The following is a 16,588-nucleotide window of genomic DNA, read 5'->3' as shown; positions in this document are numbered from 1 at the left end:
TTTGCCTGCATTAAGAGTTTCAGTGAATGACACAGATAAAAACTGTGATTGTACTGTGAACAACTGTGTGTTTTTGCTTCTAGTTTTGCCCCTAAAATACATTAATTACCTCTAGCAAAGGACATACGGAGAAGGCAATGGCACCCCACTCCAGTACTCTTGCCTGGAAAATCCCATGGACGGAAGAGCCTGGTAGGCTGCAGTCCATGGGGTCGCTCAGAGTCAGACACGACTGAGCGGCTTCACTTTCACTTTTCACTTTCATGCATTGGAGAAGGAAATGGCAACCCACTCCAGTGTTCTTGCCTGGAGAATCCCAAGGACAGGGGAGCCTGGTGGGCTGCCGTCTATGGGGTCGCACAGAGTTGGACATGACTGAAGAGACTTAGCAGCAGCAGCAAAGGACATAAACACCTAAGTTCTCTAACATTTTAAGCATACCTTCACCACAGGGGCTTTGCAATAGCTGTTCCCTATTCCTGCAACAGTTTCTGCTAGATAACTGCAGGACTCACTTGTTTACTTCCTTTATGTCTTTATTGAAATGACCTTCTCAGTGAGACCTTCCCAGACCATCTTATTTAAAATTCTAACTATCTTCCCCAAACTAATTTTTTTTTCTATAGTACTCATCACTTTTTAATATTAGAAAACTTTTAAATTTTTTGTCTCACTCAGATATGACATGATTTTGGTGTGTTTATTTTGTACCCTGCAACTTTTCTGGATTCATTCATTACATCTAACAGGTTTTTTTGGGGGAGAGAGTATGTTTAAGGTATTCTGTATGTAAGATCATGAAAGAGATGGGAATACCAGACCACCTGACCTGCCTCTTGAGAAATCTGTATGCAGGTCAGGAAGCAACAGTTAGAACTGGACATGGAACAACAGACTGGTTCCAAATAGGAAAAGGAGTACATCAAGGCTGTATATTGTCACCCTGCTTATTTAACTTATATGCAGAGTACATCATGAGAACAAGCTGGAATCAAGATTGCCAGGAGAAATATCAATAACCTCAGATATGCAGATGACACATCCTTATGGCAGAAAGTGAAGAACTAAAGAGCCTCTTGATGAAAGTGAAAGTGGAGAGTGAAAAAGTTGGCTTAAAGCTCTACATTCAGAAAATTAAGATCATGGCATCCAGTCCCATCACTTCATGGCAAATAGATGGGGAAACAGTGGCTGACCTTATTTTTCTGGCCTCCAAAATCACTACAGATGGTGATTGCAGCCATGAAATTAAAAGACAATTACTCCTTGGAAGGAAAGTTATGACCAACCTAGACAGCATATTAAAAAGCAGAGACATTCCTTTGTCAACAAAGGTCTGTCTAGTCAAGGCTATGGTTTTTCCAGTGGTCATGTATGGATGTGAGAGTTGGACTGTGAAGAAAGCTGAGCGCCGAAGAATTGATGCTTTTGAACTGTGGTGTTGGAGAAGACTCTTGAGCGTCCCTTGGACTGCAAGGAGATCCAACCAGTCCATCCTAAAGGAGATCAGTCCTGGCTGTTCATTGGAAGGACTGATGTTGAAGCTGAAACTCCAATATTTTGGCCACCTGATGTGAAAAGCTGACTCATTTGAAAAGACCCTGATGCTGGGAAAGATTGAGGGCAGGAGGAGAAGGGGACGACAGAGGATGAGATGGTTGATGGCATCACCAACTCAATGGACATGGGTTTGGGTGAACTCTGGGAGTTGGTGATGGACAGGGAGGCTTGGCGTGCTGCGGTTCATGGGGTCACAAAGAGTCACGACTGAGAGACTGAACTGAACAGTGTCTTTTACAGAACAGACATGTTAAATTACACTCTATACTTAATTCTGTCTCTTTTTCCTTTGGTATCCAATTTTCTCATTTCCAATTTTGTTATTCATTTAGCAAGCATCTAAGTTTATGTTTCAACTTCATTCTTCTAATAGAGTATGTATTTAGAATGTAATTGGATTAAATAAATTCTCCCTTTGGATTATACTGTTTTAGTATAAGGGAAAACATTCTCTATCCTGAAAATTCTTTGCAGCATTTATTCTCCAAAAATGATCCTTAGAGAAGAGAGGGAACTAGAATTTGCTTTGTGCTTCTTTTTTTTTTTTTGCCTGCATCAGGCTATTATACTTTATATACTTTATTATTTAATCATGAAGGTAGTTGTTGTTCATGATACTATACTTTTGTTTCTGTCCTAAGTTGATAACTGACACTTTCATCTCAACAATTTCCATCATTTCTTAAAACTTTAGTTCCCCTAATGATGTTAGGAACTGACAGAATACACTGCTTCCAGGATCTTTTTCTCAGTGCTGTGATTCACAGACCAAAAGAAACAAACACATAAAAAAGTAACAGCAATAAAGCAAAACCCCTTCTTTAAAGTAAGGGCGGGGCGGGGGGGTGGGGAGGACATGTATAAGGTAACTGTCTATATTTTTCAGAGGCGAAACTATTTTTATAGTCAGATAATAAAAGTATTTAATTTTAACTCTAAGATGATACTTTTGTTCAGAGTTTTAATTTTTGTTAGGTGTCCTGCCTAAAACCTGTAAGTATTGCAAGAGATATGGGCTTTTGAACAGGTTGTAGTTTGATCTTTCAGACAATAATATTACAACATCCAAGTTCATTGCTTCCACATACATGTTTTCAGTTCAGTTCAGTCGCTCAGTCTTGTCCGACTCTTTGCCACCCCATGAACCGCAGCACGCCAGGCCTCCCTGTCCATCACCAACTCCCGGAGTCCATCCAAATCATGTCCATCGAGTCAGTGATGCTATCCAGCCATCTCATCCTCTGTCGTCCCCTTCTCCTCCTGCCCTCAATCTTTCCCAGCATCAGGGTCTTTTCCACTGAGTCAGCTCTTCACATGAGGTGGCCAAAGTATTGGCGTTTCAGCTTCAGCATCAGTCCTTCCAATGAACACCCAGAACTGGTCTCCTTTAGGATGGACAGGTTGGGTCTCCTTGCAGTCCAAGGGACTCTTAAGAGTCTTCTCCAACACCACAGTTCAAAAGCATCAATTCCTCTGCACTCAGCTTTCTTTATACATGTTTTGGAAGAATCTTATTTTTAAGTTTATCTTAACTTTCTGCTTTTTGAGAACACAGAGGAACAGAGCCTACTAAAACTTGATTTTGGAAAGTGTTTCCATACATTTACTTTTTTTTTTTTTAAGATCTCAACCTCCTTTCTGCTCTCCTTTCTTGCCACCTAAAAATATTTTCCTAATTTTTTATGGTTAAATTTTAACTTTTATTCCAGCTTAGTTTCTTATTTGGGAACTTTCATTTTGTTAATTTAGATATGATTTTCCCGATCACATTCAGGTCTGGTATTTATATTCCATATTTGTTTTCATTTTTCCACACTGAATGCCTGTGTTTTTTTATAGTGGAAATAGCTAACATAATCAGCTAGGGGAATGGCTTTTAGGTGGCTCCAGAAGGCAGCAGTGGAATAACCTTAGCTTGCTAGAGGGTATTCATTCTGCTGGTGTGATGACCTGAGCGTCCTCTTGCCTTGTGATGCCACCCTAAAATTGTCCCTTAGGGACTTGGACAAATGGTGGATCATCAAATACTTAGTGTTCCTTAGCAGAGTATTATTTTGTAACTGCTGTAAATGCACACTGCTTTAATTCATGTGTCTTTTTTCTACCTCTCTCCCCTTCTCTCCGCTACAGTCACCAGAGAAGAAAGGAAAAGAAGCAAATACGGGTTTTGGTGGGCCAGTTGTTAGTTCTCTGTATCACGAAGAAATCATCAGGTAAATTCTCTTCTTGTCTTTAATAACAGGAGTATGTACACATATGTGTATGTGCATATATGTGTGTGTGTTCATTTAATCCTTAAAACTTTCATTTGAAGAACTTTTTCTTAACATGAAACTGATTTGGTGTTATCTCTAGAAGGATAATAAATGGCAGGAAGTAAATTTTTATGTGTGTCTTTTAAAAAATCTGTGTCTGAATCAGTGTCAAACAATAACCTTTCTCCCACAGAAGTAGCTCATAGGGCAAGGTTTTGTGTCTCAAATCTAAAGCTATGGATTTTGGTTGTTGTTCATATTAGTTTTCCTCAAAATATCATTATTTCTTTTGAATGCTTTAATTTTTGTAGTTTATTTACTCTAGTTTTAAGTTAAAAATCATTTTGGAGTGTAAAATGGCACACTATGGAGACCAGTAGGGAGGCTCCTCAGAAAATTAAACAAAAAATTACCATATGATCCAGCAATTATTTCTGGTTCTGTAGCCACAAGAATTGAAAACTGAATTTCACAGATACATTTGCATACCCATGTTCATAGCAGCACTGTTCACAATAGCAAAAGGAAGAAGGCACCTAATTGTCCATTGATGATGAATGGATACACAAAATGTGGTATTACAGATAATGCAATATGATTCAGCCTTAAAAAGGAAGGAAAATCTGACACATGCTAGAACGTGGATGAACCTTGAGGTCACTGTGCTGAGTGAAATAAGCCAGTCACAAAAGGATGAATACTGTATGATTCCACTATATGAGGTGTCAAGAGTGGTCAAATTCATAGAATCATGGTTGTCAGGAGCTGGAGGGTGTCAAAAATGTGGAGTTGTTTATTAAATGGGTGTAGAGTTTTAGTTTTACAAGATAAACCTCTGGACACTGGTTGCACAACCATGTCAATATGCTTAACACTACTAAGCTGAACACTTAGAGACGGTAAAGATGATACATTTATGCTGTGTATTTTTTACCAAGATTTAAACATTTTTAAAGGCCATTTTGTATTATTTAACAAAGGTTTCAAATTTTATATATTATGTAGGAAATTTCTTGAACAATCATTTTCTTTAAACACTGTTTAAATCAGGAAAAGGATTTGGTCCTGCCTTAAAGCAGGTGACATATCCTTCTAAGATTGCTGCTTTATAAGCAAAAACACAAAATTGGAACTTCTGATGCTCTTACCCTTTCTGCATTATCTGAACTTTACTTTTCCTACTTATTAACATGAAATAAATGAGCTGTAATTTTCACGTGGAAATTGAGTTTGCCTAAATTGAAGGGAAATATCTATCTTTAGAGAATGAAGAGGAAATTGTACCAAAATTTTATGCTTCACTCTTTCAAAAGAGCTGTTGACATTATTCACCACATAAAGAAGTAACGATAAGAATTCCCAGATAGAAGGAAAGCTATTGATACCCCTATGAATCAAAAACTTTAAATGCTCATAGTTCTGGTTAATGACCAGATTCAAAACTAGGGGTCCTGTCTTGACTGTATTTGCATAGCAAGCACGTTGTTTTTACTTAGACTAAATGTTTATTTGGGATGAGATAGTGGAAGCCTGATGGAGATTTGAGGGGGATAAAGATAACCTTTTAAGAACGCTACTGACCTGGAGTATATTTGCCACCATGATTCCTTTGAGGTACTCTGAGGACACTGAGAAGCCCCTACAACTTTGAAGAAGCACAGTTGAAGAAAACATTTTCAGAGTTTAACGCCTTCTTTCCCTTAACCCTTACAGATTCAGAACATGTTTTGGGGGTTCTTAATGTGTATATTCTGTACTTAGAGCTTCTAAAAAAATGGCATATTATAACCTTAACCCTACTAATCAAAGTTTATTAAATGTTCAAATTAAGTCAGTAAATCCTGAAGAGTCATTTTTCTAGGAGGGATGGTTAGTCATTCTTTCTCTGTGTGAGCATAGTCTTTTGTTCACGCCTTTGTTGTAACATTTATGACATTATGCTGCATTGGATTGTACTTTTAAAAAATTTATCCTTTCTGCTGGACTTTTAGTCTTTGGAGAGCACACATAGTCTTTTATCCATCTGGGTATTCTCAGTAACTGGGGAAGTTCCAAGAACTTAGTAGGTACAGAGTAAAAGTGTCCAGAGCTTGGGAGATATCCACAGCTACTTCCCCCGCAGAGCTGAGAGTCTGGTGACTGTACTCGCACCCATCCTAAAGCACAGAGCTGCTGGTTTGGTTTCCTGTGACATGCCCATCCTCACCTCTTCTTCTAAAGAAATGTACAGGCCACTTTCCTAGTCAGATAATAAAATGGATATCGTTTCTAAACTTTTTTTTTAATCACTATATTTAACTTTCTAATAACATCAATCACTTATCTATAAATAGTGATTTTTATTTTGTGTACTGACTTCCTTAAGGGCTCCCAGACTCTAGTATTTTTCAAAATGACACATTGAATACAGTTTCTTTCATAATATCTAGTGACATGACTGATCACAGTAGCTCTGCAGAACAGAAAGCAATCAAATGTACTCCCATTGATGTGAGAGTAGATATATGGGTAATTAGAATATTCCTGCTGCTGCTGCTAAGTCGCTTCAGTCATGTCCAACTCTGTGCGACCCCATAGACGGTAGCCCACCAGACTCCCCTGTCCCTGGGATTCTCCAGGCAGGAACACTGGAGTGGGTTGCCATTTCCTTCTCCGATGCATGAAAGTGAAAAGTGAAAGTGAAGTTGTTCAGTCGTGTCCCGACTCTTCGCAACCCCATGGACTACAGCCTACCAGGCTCCTCCGTCCATGGGATTTTCTAGGCAAGAGTACTGGAGTGGGGTGCCATATTCCTAAGATAGAGTTAAACTGAACTGGAAAAGTTAACCTACCTGCCTATCCTCTACCTAATTCCTACAGAAGTGACTCTTAGATTTAAGTCAGTATTTAGAATTTTGATCATGAGAAGCAATGATAAAATAATGTAGCTTTATTTTCAAAAAGTAGAAATTTTAATTCAACTCAGCACATACCTATTATATGAGTATAAATGAGACAAAACATTGTGGGTGTTTGTGCTACTTAGCTTCTTCATTTTTGAATAGTTGTTTTTGGTATTTTTGGCATCTACATGTGAGTATGTTTAATAAACCTTACTGATTAATTGAGTGAAATATGAACCTCTGTTACTGGCAAAAGTTTTAGTCTGGCCTTATTTCATTGTTATCTAAGTATTAGTCTTTTTATGATAGGATTTAAATCTTTGTATTCTGGAACATATTGTTAAGATACGAAACAGTAAGGAATATGAGTGTGAGAGAGCCATCGAAAGCCTTCCTTTTAATTATAAACAGTAATTTTGTTACTACTACAGCAGATCAGAAATCACAGAAACTAGTCATATTCTGATTTTAGAGAATTTATCCTATAATGTAACAGAATTCCAGTATAACAAAGTAGATTATGATAAAAACTACTATATACTAAAACATTGGGTTACTCCATTAAAGGACTAGAGTAGTCCCTATTGTTTGTTCAGTATAAGAATTTCTTTGATTTCCTTCGTCAGTGTTTTGTAGTTTTCTATATGTAGGTCTTTTGTTTCTTTAGGTAGACTTATTCCTAAGTGTTTTATTCTTTTCATCACAATGGTGAATGGAATTGCTTCCTTGATTTTCTGTTTTCTCATTGTTAGCGTATAGGAATGCAAGGGATTTCTGTGTATTAATTTTATATCCGGTAACTTTACTATATTCATTGATTAGCTCTAGTAATTTTCTGGTAGCGTCTTCAGGATTTTCTATGTAGAGGATCATGTCATCTGCAAACAGTGAGGGTTTTACTTCTTCTTTTCCAATCTGGATTCCTTTTCTTTCTTTTTCTTCTCTGATTGCTGTGGCTAAAACTTCCAAAACTATGTTGAATAGTAATGGTGAGAGTGGGCATCCTCGTCTTATTCCTGACTTTAGGGGATATGCTTTCAATTTTTCACCACTGAGGATAATGTTTGCTGTGGGTTTATCATATATGGCTTTTATTATGTTGAGGTATGTTCCTTCTATGCCTGATTTTTGGAGGGTTTTTTATCATAAATGGATGTTGAATTTTGTCAAAGGCTTTCTCTGCATCCATTGAGATAATCATATAGTTTTTATCTTTCAATTTGTTAATGTGGTCTATCACATTGATTTGCGAATATTGAAGAATCCTTGCATCCCTGGGATAAAGCCCACTTGGTCATGATGTATGATCTTTTTAATACGTTGTTGGATTCTGTTTGCTAGAATTTAGTTGAGGATTTTTGCATCTGTGTTCACCAGTGATAATGACCTGTAGTTTTCTTTTTTTATGACAACTTTGTCTTACACTGTTGGTGGAAATGCAAACTAGTCACAGCCACTATGGAGAGCAGTGTGGAGATTCCTTAAAAAACTGGAAACAGAACTGCCATATGACCCAGCAATCCCACTGCTAGGCATACACATCAAGGAAACAAGAATTGAAAGAGACATGTGTACCACAGTGTTCATTGCAGCACTGTTTATAATAGCCAGGCCATGGAAGCAACCTAGATGTCCATCAGCAGACAAATGGATAAGAAAGCTGTGGTACATATACACAATGGAATATTACTCAGCTATTAAAAAGAACACATTTGAATCAGTTCTAATGAGGTGAATGAAACTGGAGCCTGTTATACAGAGTGAAGTAAGTCAGAAAGAAAAAGACCAATACAGTATATTAACACATATATATGGATTTTGAAAGATGGTAACGATGATCCTATATGCGAGACAGCAAAAGAGACACAGATATAAAGAACAGACTTTTGGACTCTGTGGGAGAAGGCAAGGGTGGGATGATTTGAGAGAATAGCATTGAAACATGTATATTACCATATGTGAAATAGACCACCAGTCCAAGTTCGATACATGAAACAGGGCACTCAAAGCCAGTGCACTGGGACAACCCTGAGGGATCGGATGGGGAGGGAAGTGGGAGGGGGTTCAGGATGGGGAACACATGTACACTCATGGCAGATTCATGTCAATGTATGGCAAAAACCACAATATTGAAAAGTAACTAGCCTCTAATTAAATTTTTAAAAAATGCAGTTGCAACAATAAAAATAGGCTACTTGTTGAAGTTTATAGAGTCAAATTTTGCTTGTACTTTGGTGAAATTTATTATCTGGTGTTTTATTTTTCCAAGAGAAAATTGTTCTTTAATTGAGATTAATTGGTTTCTTGGCAGAATTATGTTCAACTGAGGTAAAAGTGACAGGAGGAGTCCTTTTATAGTTTTAGAAACAAAATCTTGCATGAAAGGAAAAGCTTTCTTCTATAGAACCATTGTTTTTTTTTCTTTAGGACCATTGGTTTTTTTTTTTTTTTTTTTTGGACCATTGGTTTTTTAAAGGAACATTAAAATGTATTTTGAATGTGTTTTTGAGTACTTTAATATATAAACTTCTAATTTTTCCCCACATTTTTGAAGATTAGGAAAACCATTACCTAATTAATCCATTTACTAAGGCTTGGTCTCCAATGTTGTGGCAGTTTCCTGACAAAAATGCATTGTAGGTGATAAGTTAAGGGCCCATTTTAGTTTTATTGTAAATGTTTCTGAGCCAAGGGCCACTGGGGCCAGTTCTGAGCTTGCTCCCTGCCTGTTTTGGTTCTGACCTTTATTTCCACTCTGTCACAGAAAATGACAATATAATGTCATAGGTACAGATCTCTGTGTTAATATTCCACAGCCCTGAAACCAGTTTCTCATTCTGAAGCTAGTTCATTGTTCTGTGGTATAATGGAGGGGATATAGGGTGAGGCTAATTAAGTACAAAAAGTTATGGAACCAAATTGCTGGAATTCAAATGCTGGTTCCATCTCTTTTTAGCTCTGTGACCTTGGACAAGTTATTTATCTCTAAAATGGGTGATTATACTACCTTTCTCATATGGCATTTTTGTGGATTATATGAATATTTATACAGGGCATCCTAGAATAGCATGTGGCACAAAATAGGTTACTTTGTAACTATTAGTTTTATTAATATTGTTATGAACATAGTGTCCCCCCAGGAGAGATCCAGGGCACAGGACTGATGGCAGGAGCCAAAAACACATGTCAGGACCTAACTGTGGAGTTAGGTACAGGTCGTTTGCTTTTGCAGAAGAAAATGACAAACCAGGAAGGGAGAGATCTGTGTTTGGAACAATAGAAACAAGAGAGTAACAGGTCTTGTGACTCACGGTTACTCTAGTCTTGAGATCAGTTGTATTTCATTTAAACTGCAGACTGGTAGAAAAAGCTCTGGTTAATAAGTATAAGGCTTTGCAAAGAGTCAGATGCTTCTGCAATGCATATACTGACTCACTAACAAGTAATCACTTTCAGTGACTTGTATAACTGAGAGGGTTCTACCTAGAAGTTGGCACATAAAGTGAGAAATTAGGGCATGATTTAAAAATACAACAAATGAAACGTGTACAATAGCCAACCCACCCTGCAATACGATTTGATCTTCCTTGTTATATTCTGTAGTTTGATGCTACGTAATCTGTCAGAATTTTATTAATCCCACTTACACAGGCAGCCATCTGGACCTTCTCTAAGCAAGACCAGACCAGTATACAACTGAAATGATTGATGGGCTCTGGAATTGATTAGTTGTTCTGTGAGACAAATGAACTGTTTTGGCAGAAAATACCAGAGGTCACTGCGGTGGTCAGACACAAAAGCCTGTAGAATTCTAAAGAGATGCTTTCATCATTGACTTATAAAGTTAAAAATTTTAAACTATAATAGATTCTGAAAATATTTTAGAAATATTTTTTCATTAGTTGCTCTCTAGACCTGATTCTAAAGTGGTAGACTGTAAGTGTATATATATATATATTTTAAACTAGAATAAAGGTGCTAATTTTATGCTTTAATTTTGTTTCTGGTGAAAATATGAACTGGAATAAAACTAAAAGCCAGTCACTTATACATAAATTGTACTCTAAAATTTTCCTGAAAGAGATGTGATTGGAGAAAAAGCTACAGCATATATGGTTTTATTATAAGTGATTTATAAAACCAAATAGTATGAAATTCCATGTAGTTATTTATTCAAAGCTTCACATTGTTATCAGCTTTTAACAAATCTGTTTAAGACTCTGAAGCATCCAGAGTATGCATTACACATATTTTGTACTTAAAAAGTTGAGTATTTGAATTTTTATGCTTTCAGTAGGCTACGTCACTCTGGGATAATACTGTCCCACTGATATCACTACTGTTAGCACCAAAAAGATTCTCCTGATAGTTAGTGAAACTCTTCCCTATTTCACTGTGTTGCCTAGGATCAACATTGTGTTAACACTTTGGTGATAGGTGATAAATTGAATGACATATGTCTTGTTACATTCTGCTTATTCTTTGAGGACTACACAAGTGTGTATAGGCAAGTGGGCAACTCTCCCTTGAGAATGTGATTGCTCAGAATGAACTTGAGTTATGGATTTATTCAGCCTGTAAAACCTCAGCTGGCATAAATAATTGAGAAAGCAAAGGTTTGTCTGTGGTGCATACCTCAGGGACTCATGGCTCCCTTCCTCCTCTCTACCTCCCTTTCTTATGAAAATGATCCCAGTTGCACTCCTAGATAATAACACACCAAGCAATTAAAAGCCATGGGTGGCTGGAGAGAGGAGAAAAGGTTTAGTTAATGAGCTTTTCCTCTTCCAGTGCCCAAGAGAGCCTCAGGAATGACAAGGCGATTAAAGCGAAGAGATAATTATAGATTATGTGAAAATGGGTCCCTTGGGACGAGCAGGTCTTGACATAAACAGTAACTGTTGTAAGAGTCTCCTGGCTCTCATATTCACCCTTTTCTTAGTGCTTTATTTAGCTCCTGTGTGCTCAGTGTCATGATGCCAACCAAGCATATAGGCAAGTCCACCTGTTTGCAGATCAACAGCCCTTTCTGAACAAGAGGTCATTCATCAGCTAAAACCATCATCTTCTCTTCCTCTCCACCTCTTTTCTTTCTTTTTCCTTCCCCCTCATCCTTTCCCCCACTTTGTTCTTTTTCTGTCTCTTCCTTCTTCTAATCTTTTCCTCCTCTCTTTCTTATATCCTTATCCATATGTAGTACCTTTGAAATGCTAGGCACTTAGTCTTAAGTCTTACAAAGTTTAGTGTGTGTGTGTGTGTGTGCGCGCGCACGCGCGCACACTCACAAGTATAAAGACACATTAGTTATGGATGTACTATGTCTATTATAATAAAAGTCATATGTATTATAGATAATATAAATAAATGTTTTCTTCTGTTAAATTACAGATATATTAAAGAAAGATATCTTAAAAGTGTTAGCAAAGATGTCAGTTTTGTGTGATAGTCATCTTCTCATTGAATTGTTATCAGCTGTTCTCTCAATGCTGAAAGCAAGCAATTTTGGTTCATTTCATTGCTTTGCAATTTATGAAGACTTTGCTAATTGCATTGTATATATTAATAAATGCTGGTGTTTATTGAAGTTTGAATTCTGTATAAAAAAGACATTATTACATGATTTACACGGTTCTACTTTTTAATTTTTATCTAATACAAACTTTTATATATTCATTAGATAAATATTTTTAACAGTGTATCATGTAAAGTATGCCATTCCTAGGCCTAGACATTGGTCTACCCTCTTTCTCATCTTCTAACACATCAGAAATTCTGTTTCTTCATATTCAAAATAATTCAAATTCATCTGCCTCTCGTTATCGCCACGATCACACCTTTTGCATTAACATCACTATTCTACATCTCTTGGCCAGGACACTGCAGAATGATTTGCAAACTGGATTCCTCGCTTCCCTTGCTGTCTCCTCCAAATTTATAAATCAAATCTCCAATCCCTTTCCTGCTTAAAACCCTTTAATGATTTCCCATAACACTTAGGATAGAATTTTAAAATCCTTAACCTGCAAGACAGGTTACCTCACCATCTCATCTAATGCCAATTTTCCCCTTCCCAGTTGTTCACTTTGCTCCAACCAATTGGCCTATTTTATTTCCTTGAAGCTTCAATTAATATTTGTTGGGTGAATTGATTGAGAGTATTATATAAAAGTATGAAAAATGATTCCACTTTACAACATATGCTAAAATCTTAAGCTAGTAATAATGTCAGCTAACATATATTGATCACTTATTATATGTTAGTAACCATACTGCATGTGTTATATATATATATTATTCCACTTAATCTTCAGAATGATCCTATGAGATGTAGGTATTGTAAATATCCCTGTTTTACAGATGAGGAAACTGAGGCTCAAAGAGGTTAGGTTACTTGCCCAAGGTCACAGGGTTAGTAATTCTGCTCTTAAGTGCTACACTGTATAGCTTCTGAGATGTTTGAAGAATCATTGTAATCTCCAATTACTGAAATTGAATTTGATAGTTGTTATTATATTAATATAGTGAGTATCTTCAGTTTACATTTTTTAATTAAATTTCTTTTCCATTTAGTGTTTTTAAAAATGTGCTTCACTGGTATAATTAGAGACTGTAGTCTTTCATTTATCAATATACTGATGATGATGTTTCCCTTAGATTAATTGTTTTTATTGATTTTAGACTTACCTTAATGGTTGAGAATGTAACTCATCTCTATAGCCAAGAGATTCTATAGATTTTTCTGATGTGGGCACTGGTTTTAGAGGAATTGATCAGAACTGAACTACATTTTTCTTATGGACACTTAAAGTATCAGAAATTTTCAATCAACTTTTTAGAGTTAAGCAGGTTTGAACAGGTGAAAATGCATTTTTAGTAACTAGTTGTTTTTTTTTTTAAATATAATTTATGCCTAAATAACCTTTCCAGTATAACAAGTTATCTATAAGAAGTACCTGGGACATCGATCTCTTCTTTGTTATTGTTTGCTTGAAAAAAATATGAGAAAAATATGTTAAAAATGTAAGTGGTTTCATTTGAAGGGACTCTTATCGAAATATGTAAGATAGTAAATAGAACTTTTTATTTGAGGCTTTTAACAATTTTCTGGTCCTAGAACTAAATGCACTGCATATGTAACCCAGTCAGAAAATAGTTGTTACCTGGTGAAAGTTCTTACTTGGTGCAATGCAGGAGACCCAGGTTTGATCCCTGTATCGGGAAGATTCCCTGGAGAAGGAAATGGCAACCCACTCCAGTATTCTTGCCTGGAAAACCCCATGGGCGGAGGAGCCTGACAGGTACAGTCCATGGGGTCACAAAGAGTCGGACATGACTGAGCGACTTCGCTTTCTTTCTTTTCCTTTTATTCTGGTCTTCAAGATCCTTTAGTCACTTAGCTGGTTTGTCAGTATACTCTTCAAGCCCAGGTTGTAATGTCAGCTCTTCTGTGATGCCTTCTTTGCTCATCTTCAGTTGAGTGGCCCATTCCTTGCTTTGGGCCTCTACTTTATAGAATATTGGGTTGGAGCAATGATATTTGAAAAACCTCTGCTGACACAGTTCCTACAAGAATTTTGGAAGACTGTTCCCTTTTATATTTTTATGATACCTCCTAAAATGTTTTTAATAATTTTTTTTAGCTGTGCTAGGTCTTCATTGCTGTATGTGGGCTTTCTCTAGTTGCAGCGAGTGGGTCTGCTGCCTGTTTGCGGCGTGCAGGCTTCTCATGGTGGTAGCTTCTCTTGTTGAGGAGCCTGGGCTCTAGGGTGTGTGGGCTTCAGCGATTGCGGCTTGAGGGTTCAGTAGTTGTGGCACACAAACGTATTGCCCTGTGGCATGTGGGATCTTAGTTCCCAGACCGAGGATTGAACCCGTGTCCCCCACATTGGCTGGCGGATTCTTCACCGCTATACCACCAGGCAAGTCCCAAAATCTAAAATTTTTATTTAAAAGTTTAAATAATTGCAAAGGGCATAATTTCTGACATTTTGTAAAATAAACATTCATTTACATGTATCCAACAGAATCTAAATACTATAACAACAATCCATTTTTTTGATGTATTTTAATTGGAATATAATTGCTTTACAATGTTGTGTTGGTTTCTGCTGTACAGCAGCGTGAATCAACTATAAGTATACATACATCCCTCTCTCTTGAGCCTCCTTCCCGCCTGCCTTCCCCTCAGGTCATCACAGAGCACCAGGCTGAGCTCCCTGTGCCACACAGCAGCTTCCCACTGCTGTTTCATACCTGACCGTGTGTATGTGTCAGTGCTGACGCTCTCCTTGCCTCCGTTTCCACATGTCCATTCTCTATGTCTGCATCTCTATTCCTGCACTGCGAATAGGTTTGTCAGCACCATCTTTATGCTACCGTTGAGGAAAATTGGGAAAACAGTACCAGCTCTCTGTTTTATTTCTTACAGCTACATGTGAATCTTCAGTTGTCTTAAAATAGAAAGTTTACTTAAAAATAAAATTCTGATCTTGATTTTAAAGTATATGTGTAAGGTCCTCTTTGTGTTTTCATTCATTCAATAAATTTTAATTATCATTGGAATACTGTTTTAACGTCTGATTGCCAGTTGCTTGATAAATACAATAAGTTGAAATATTTACTGAATGTGTCTATTAGATAGTTAGATATCTGAGTTTATCCCATAAGTGTGTTTTTTAATTCTATAAGGTCAGTGAAAAGTAAATAGACTTTAGATGGCTTGCCATGAAACCTAACTATCTAAAATAGTCTTTTGATAGGAAAATGCAGTCTTTGTAGAAAGACTGTGGTGGAGATAGCATTTTTAGGCATGAGCAAGAATCTCATCTTCCTGTGACTGATGAAGGACAACCGTACTTAAACATCATCCCTCTCATCCATGAGTATGTGCCCTTACATTTCAAAAGAATGTCAAAGAAAGCGTGTGTGTATGTGTTTTCATTCAGATAAATGTATTTCCTGTCAATTTTAGGAAATTTGGAGTAATCTCAAGAGAGTCTTGCTGTCTTGTGCTATGGATAATGTGGGACATTCTTGGGGTTATTCATGAAATAACTCATACTCATCTGTAGAGGATGGATATGACAATTTTATCACATTCAGCAGAGAAAAGGAGAAAGATAACTGGTAAGCATCAAAAGAGAAGATAAAGTGAGAAGATGTAGAAGGGCACTAACATTTTTTAAGGCTCTGCTATATTTGGAAAAGGCGATGGCACCCCACTCCTGTACTCTTGCCTGGAAAATCCCATGGACGGAGGAGCCTGGTAGGCTGCAGTCCATGGGGTCGTTAAGAGTCAGACATGACTAAGCGACTTCACTTTCACTTTTCACTTTCATGCATTGGAAAAGGAAATGGCAACCCACTCCAGTGTTCTTGCCTGGAGAATCCCAGGGACAGGGGAGCCTGGTAGGCTGCCATCTATGGGGTCACACGGAGTCGGACATGACTGAAGCGACTTAGCAGCATATTTGGTTTGTACATGTCATTTAATGTAAGTACAGAGAAAAATTTCCTGTGGAAGACTGCATTAACTGGGAAATACAGAGGGAAAAAGAATTAGATTTGTATACTGTACATAATCTTGTTGGGGGCAAGATAACAGATACACAAAGATGTTGCTTCTGATGTTTCTCCGTTTTGACCGCTAGGTGGTGACATTGTATAAAGACAGCTTGGTTGCTGGCAGGCTAGTCAAAACATGCATGACTTGGTGTTAGATAACTCTATTTAAAAACTAGGCCCAAGAGTATCACTTAATTTTTTAAATTATTAGTCACTCAGCTTTGTAACACATTCATGGTGATTTTATTGACTTTCCCATTTTATATTTAATTTACATTGTGTACTCTACCCTGAAGTATTTTATAAATACTTCTATGTACCTAACAT

At 37.1% G+C, this 16,588-nt stretch overlaps 1 protein-coding gene across 6 annotated transcripts in view; it reads left to right on the top strand.

Moving 5' to 3' along the window:
- The window catches only part of ACBD6 (acyl-CoA binding domain containing 6), a 203,772-nt gene that overhangs the window by 63,157 nt on the left and 124,027 nt on the right, over positions 1 to 16,588 (top strand). For all 6 annotated transcript variants that reach the window (XM_010850170.1, XM_010850166.1, XM_010850168.1 and 3 more), the window contains exon 4: positions 3,691 to 3,773. In XM_010850170.1, coding sequence (XP_010848472.1) covers positions 3,691 to 3,773 — 83 coding nt within the window. The remainder of the gene's footprint in view (positions 1 to 3,690; positions 3,774 to 16,588) is intronic.

Source organism: Bison bison, unplaced genomic scaffold (genome assembly GCF_000754665.1).
Source record: "Bison bison bison isolate TAMUID 2011002044 unplaced genomic scaffold, Bison_UMD1.0 scf7180017864289, whole genome shotgun sequence".
Lineage (NCBI taxonomy): Eukaryota > Metazoa > Chordata > Mammalia > Artiodactyla > Bovidae > Bison > Bison bison.
Note: the sequence above shows the minus strand (reverse complement) of the source record. Positions and strands in the feature narration are given on the sequence as shown.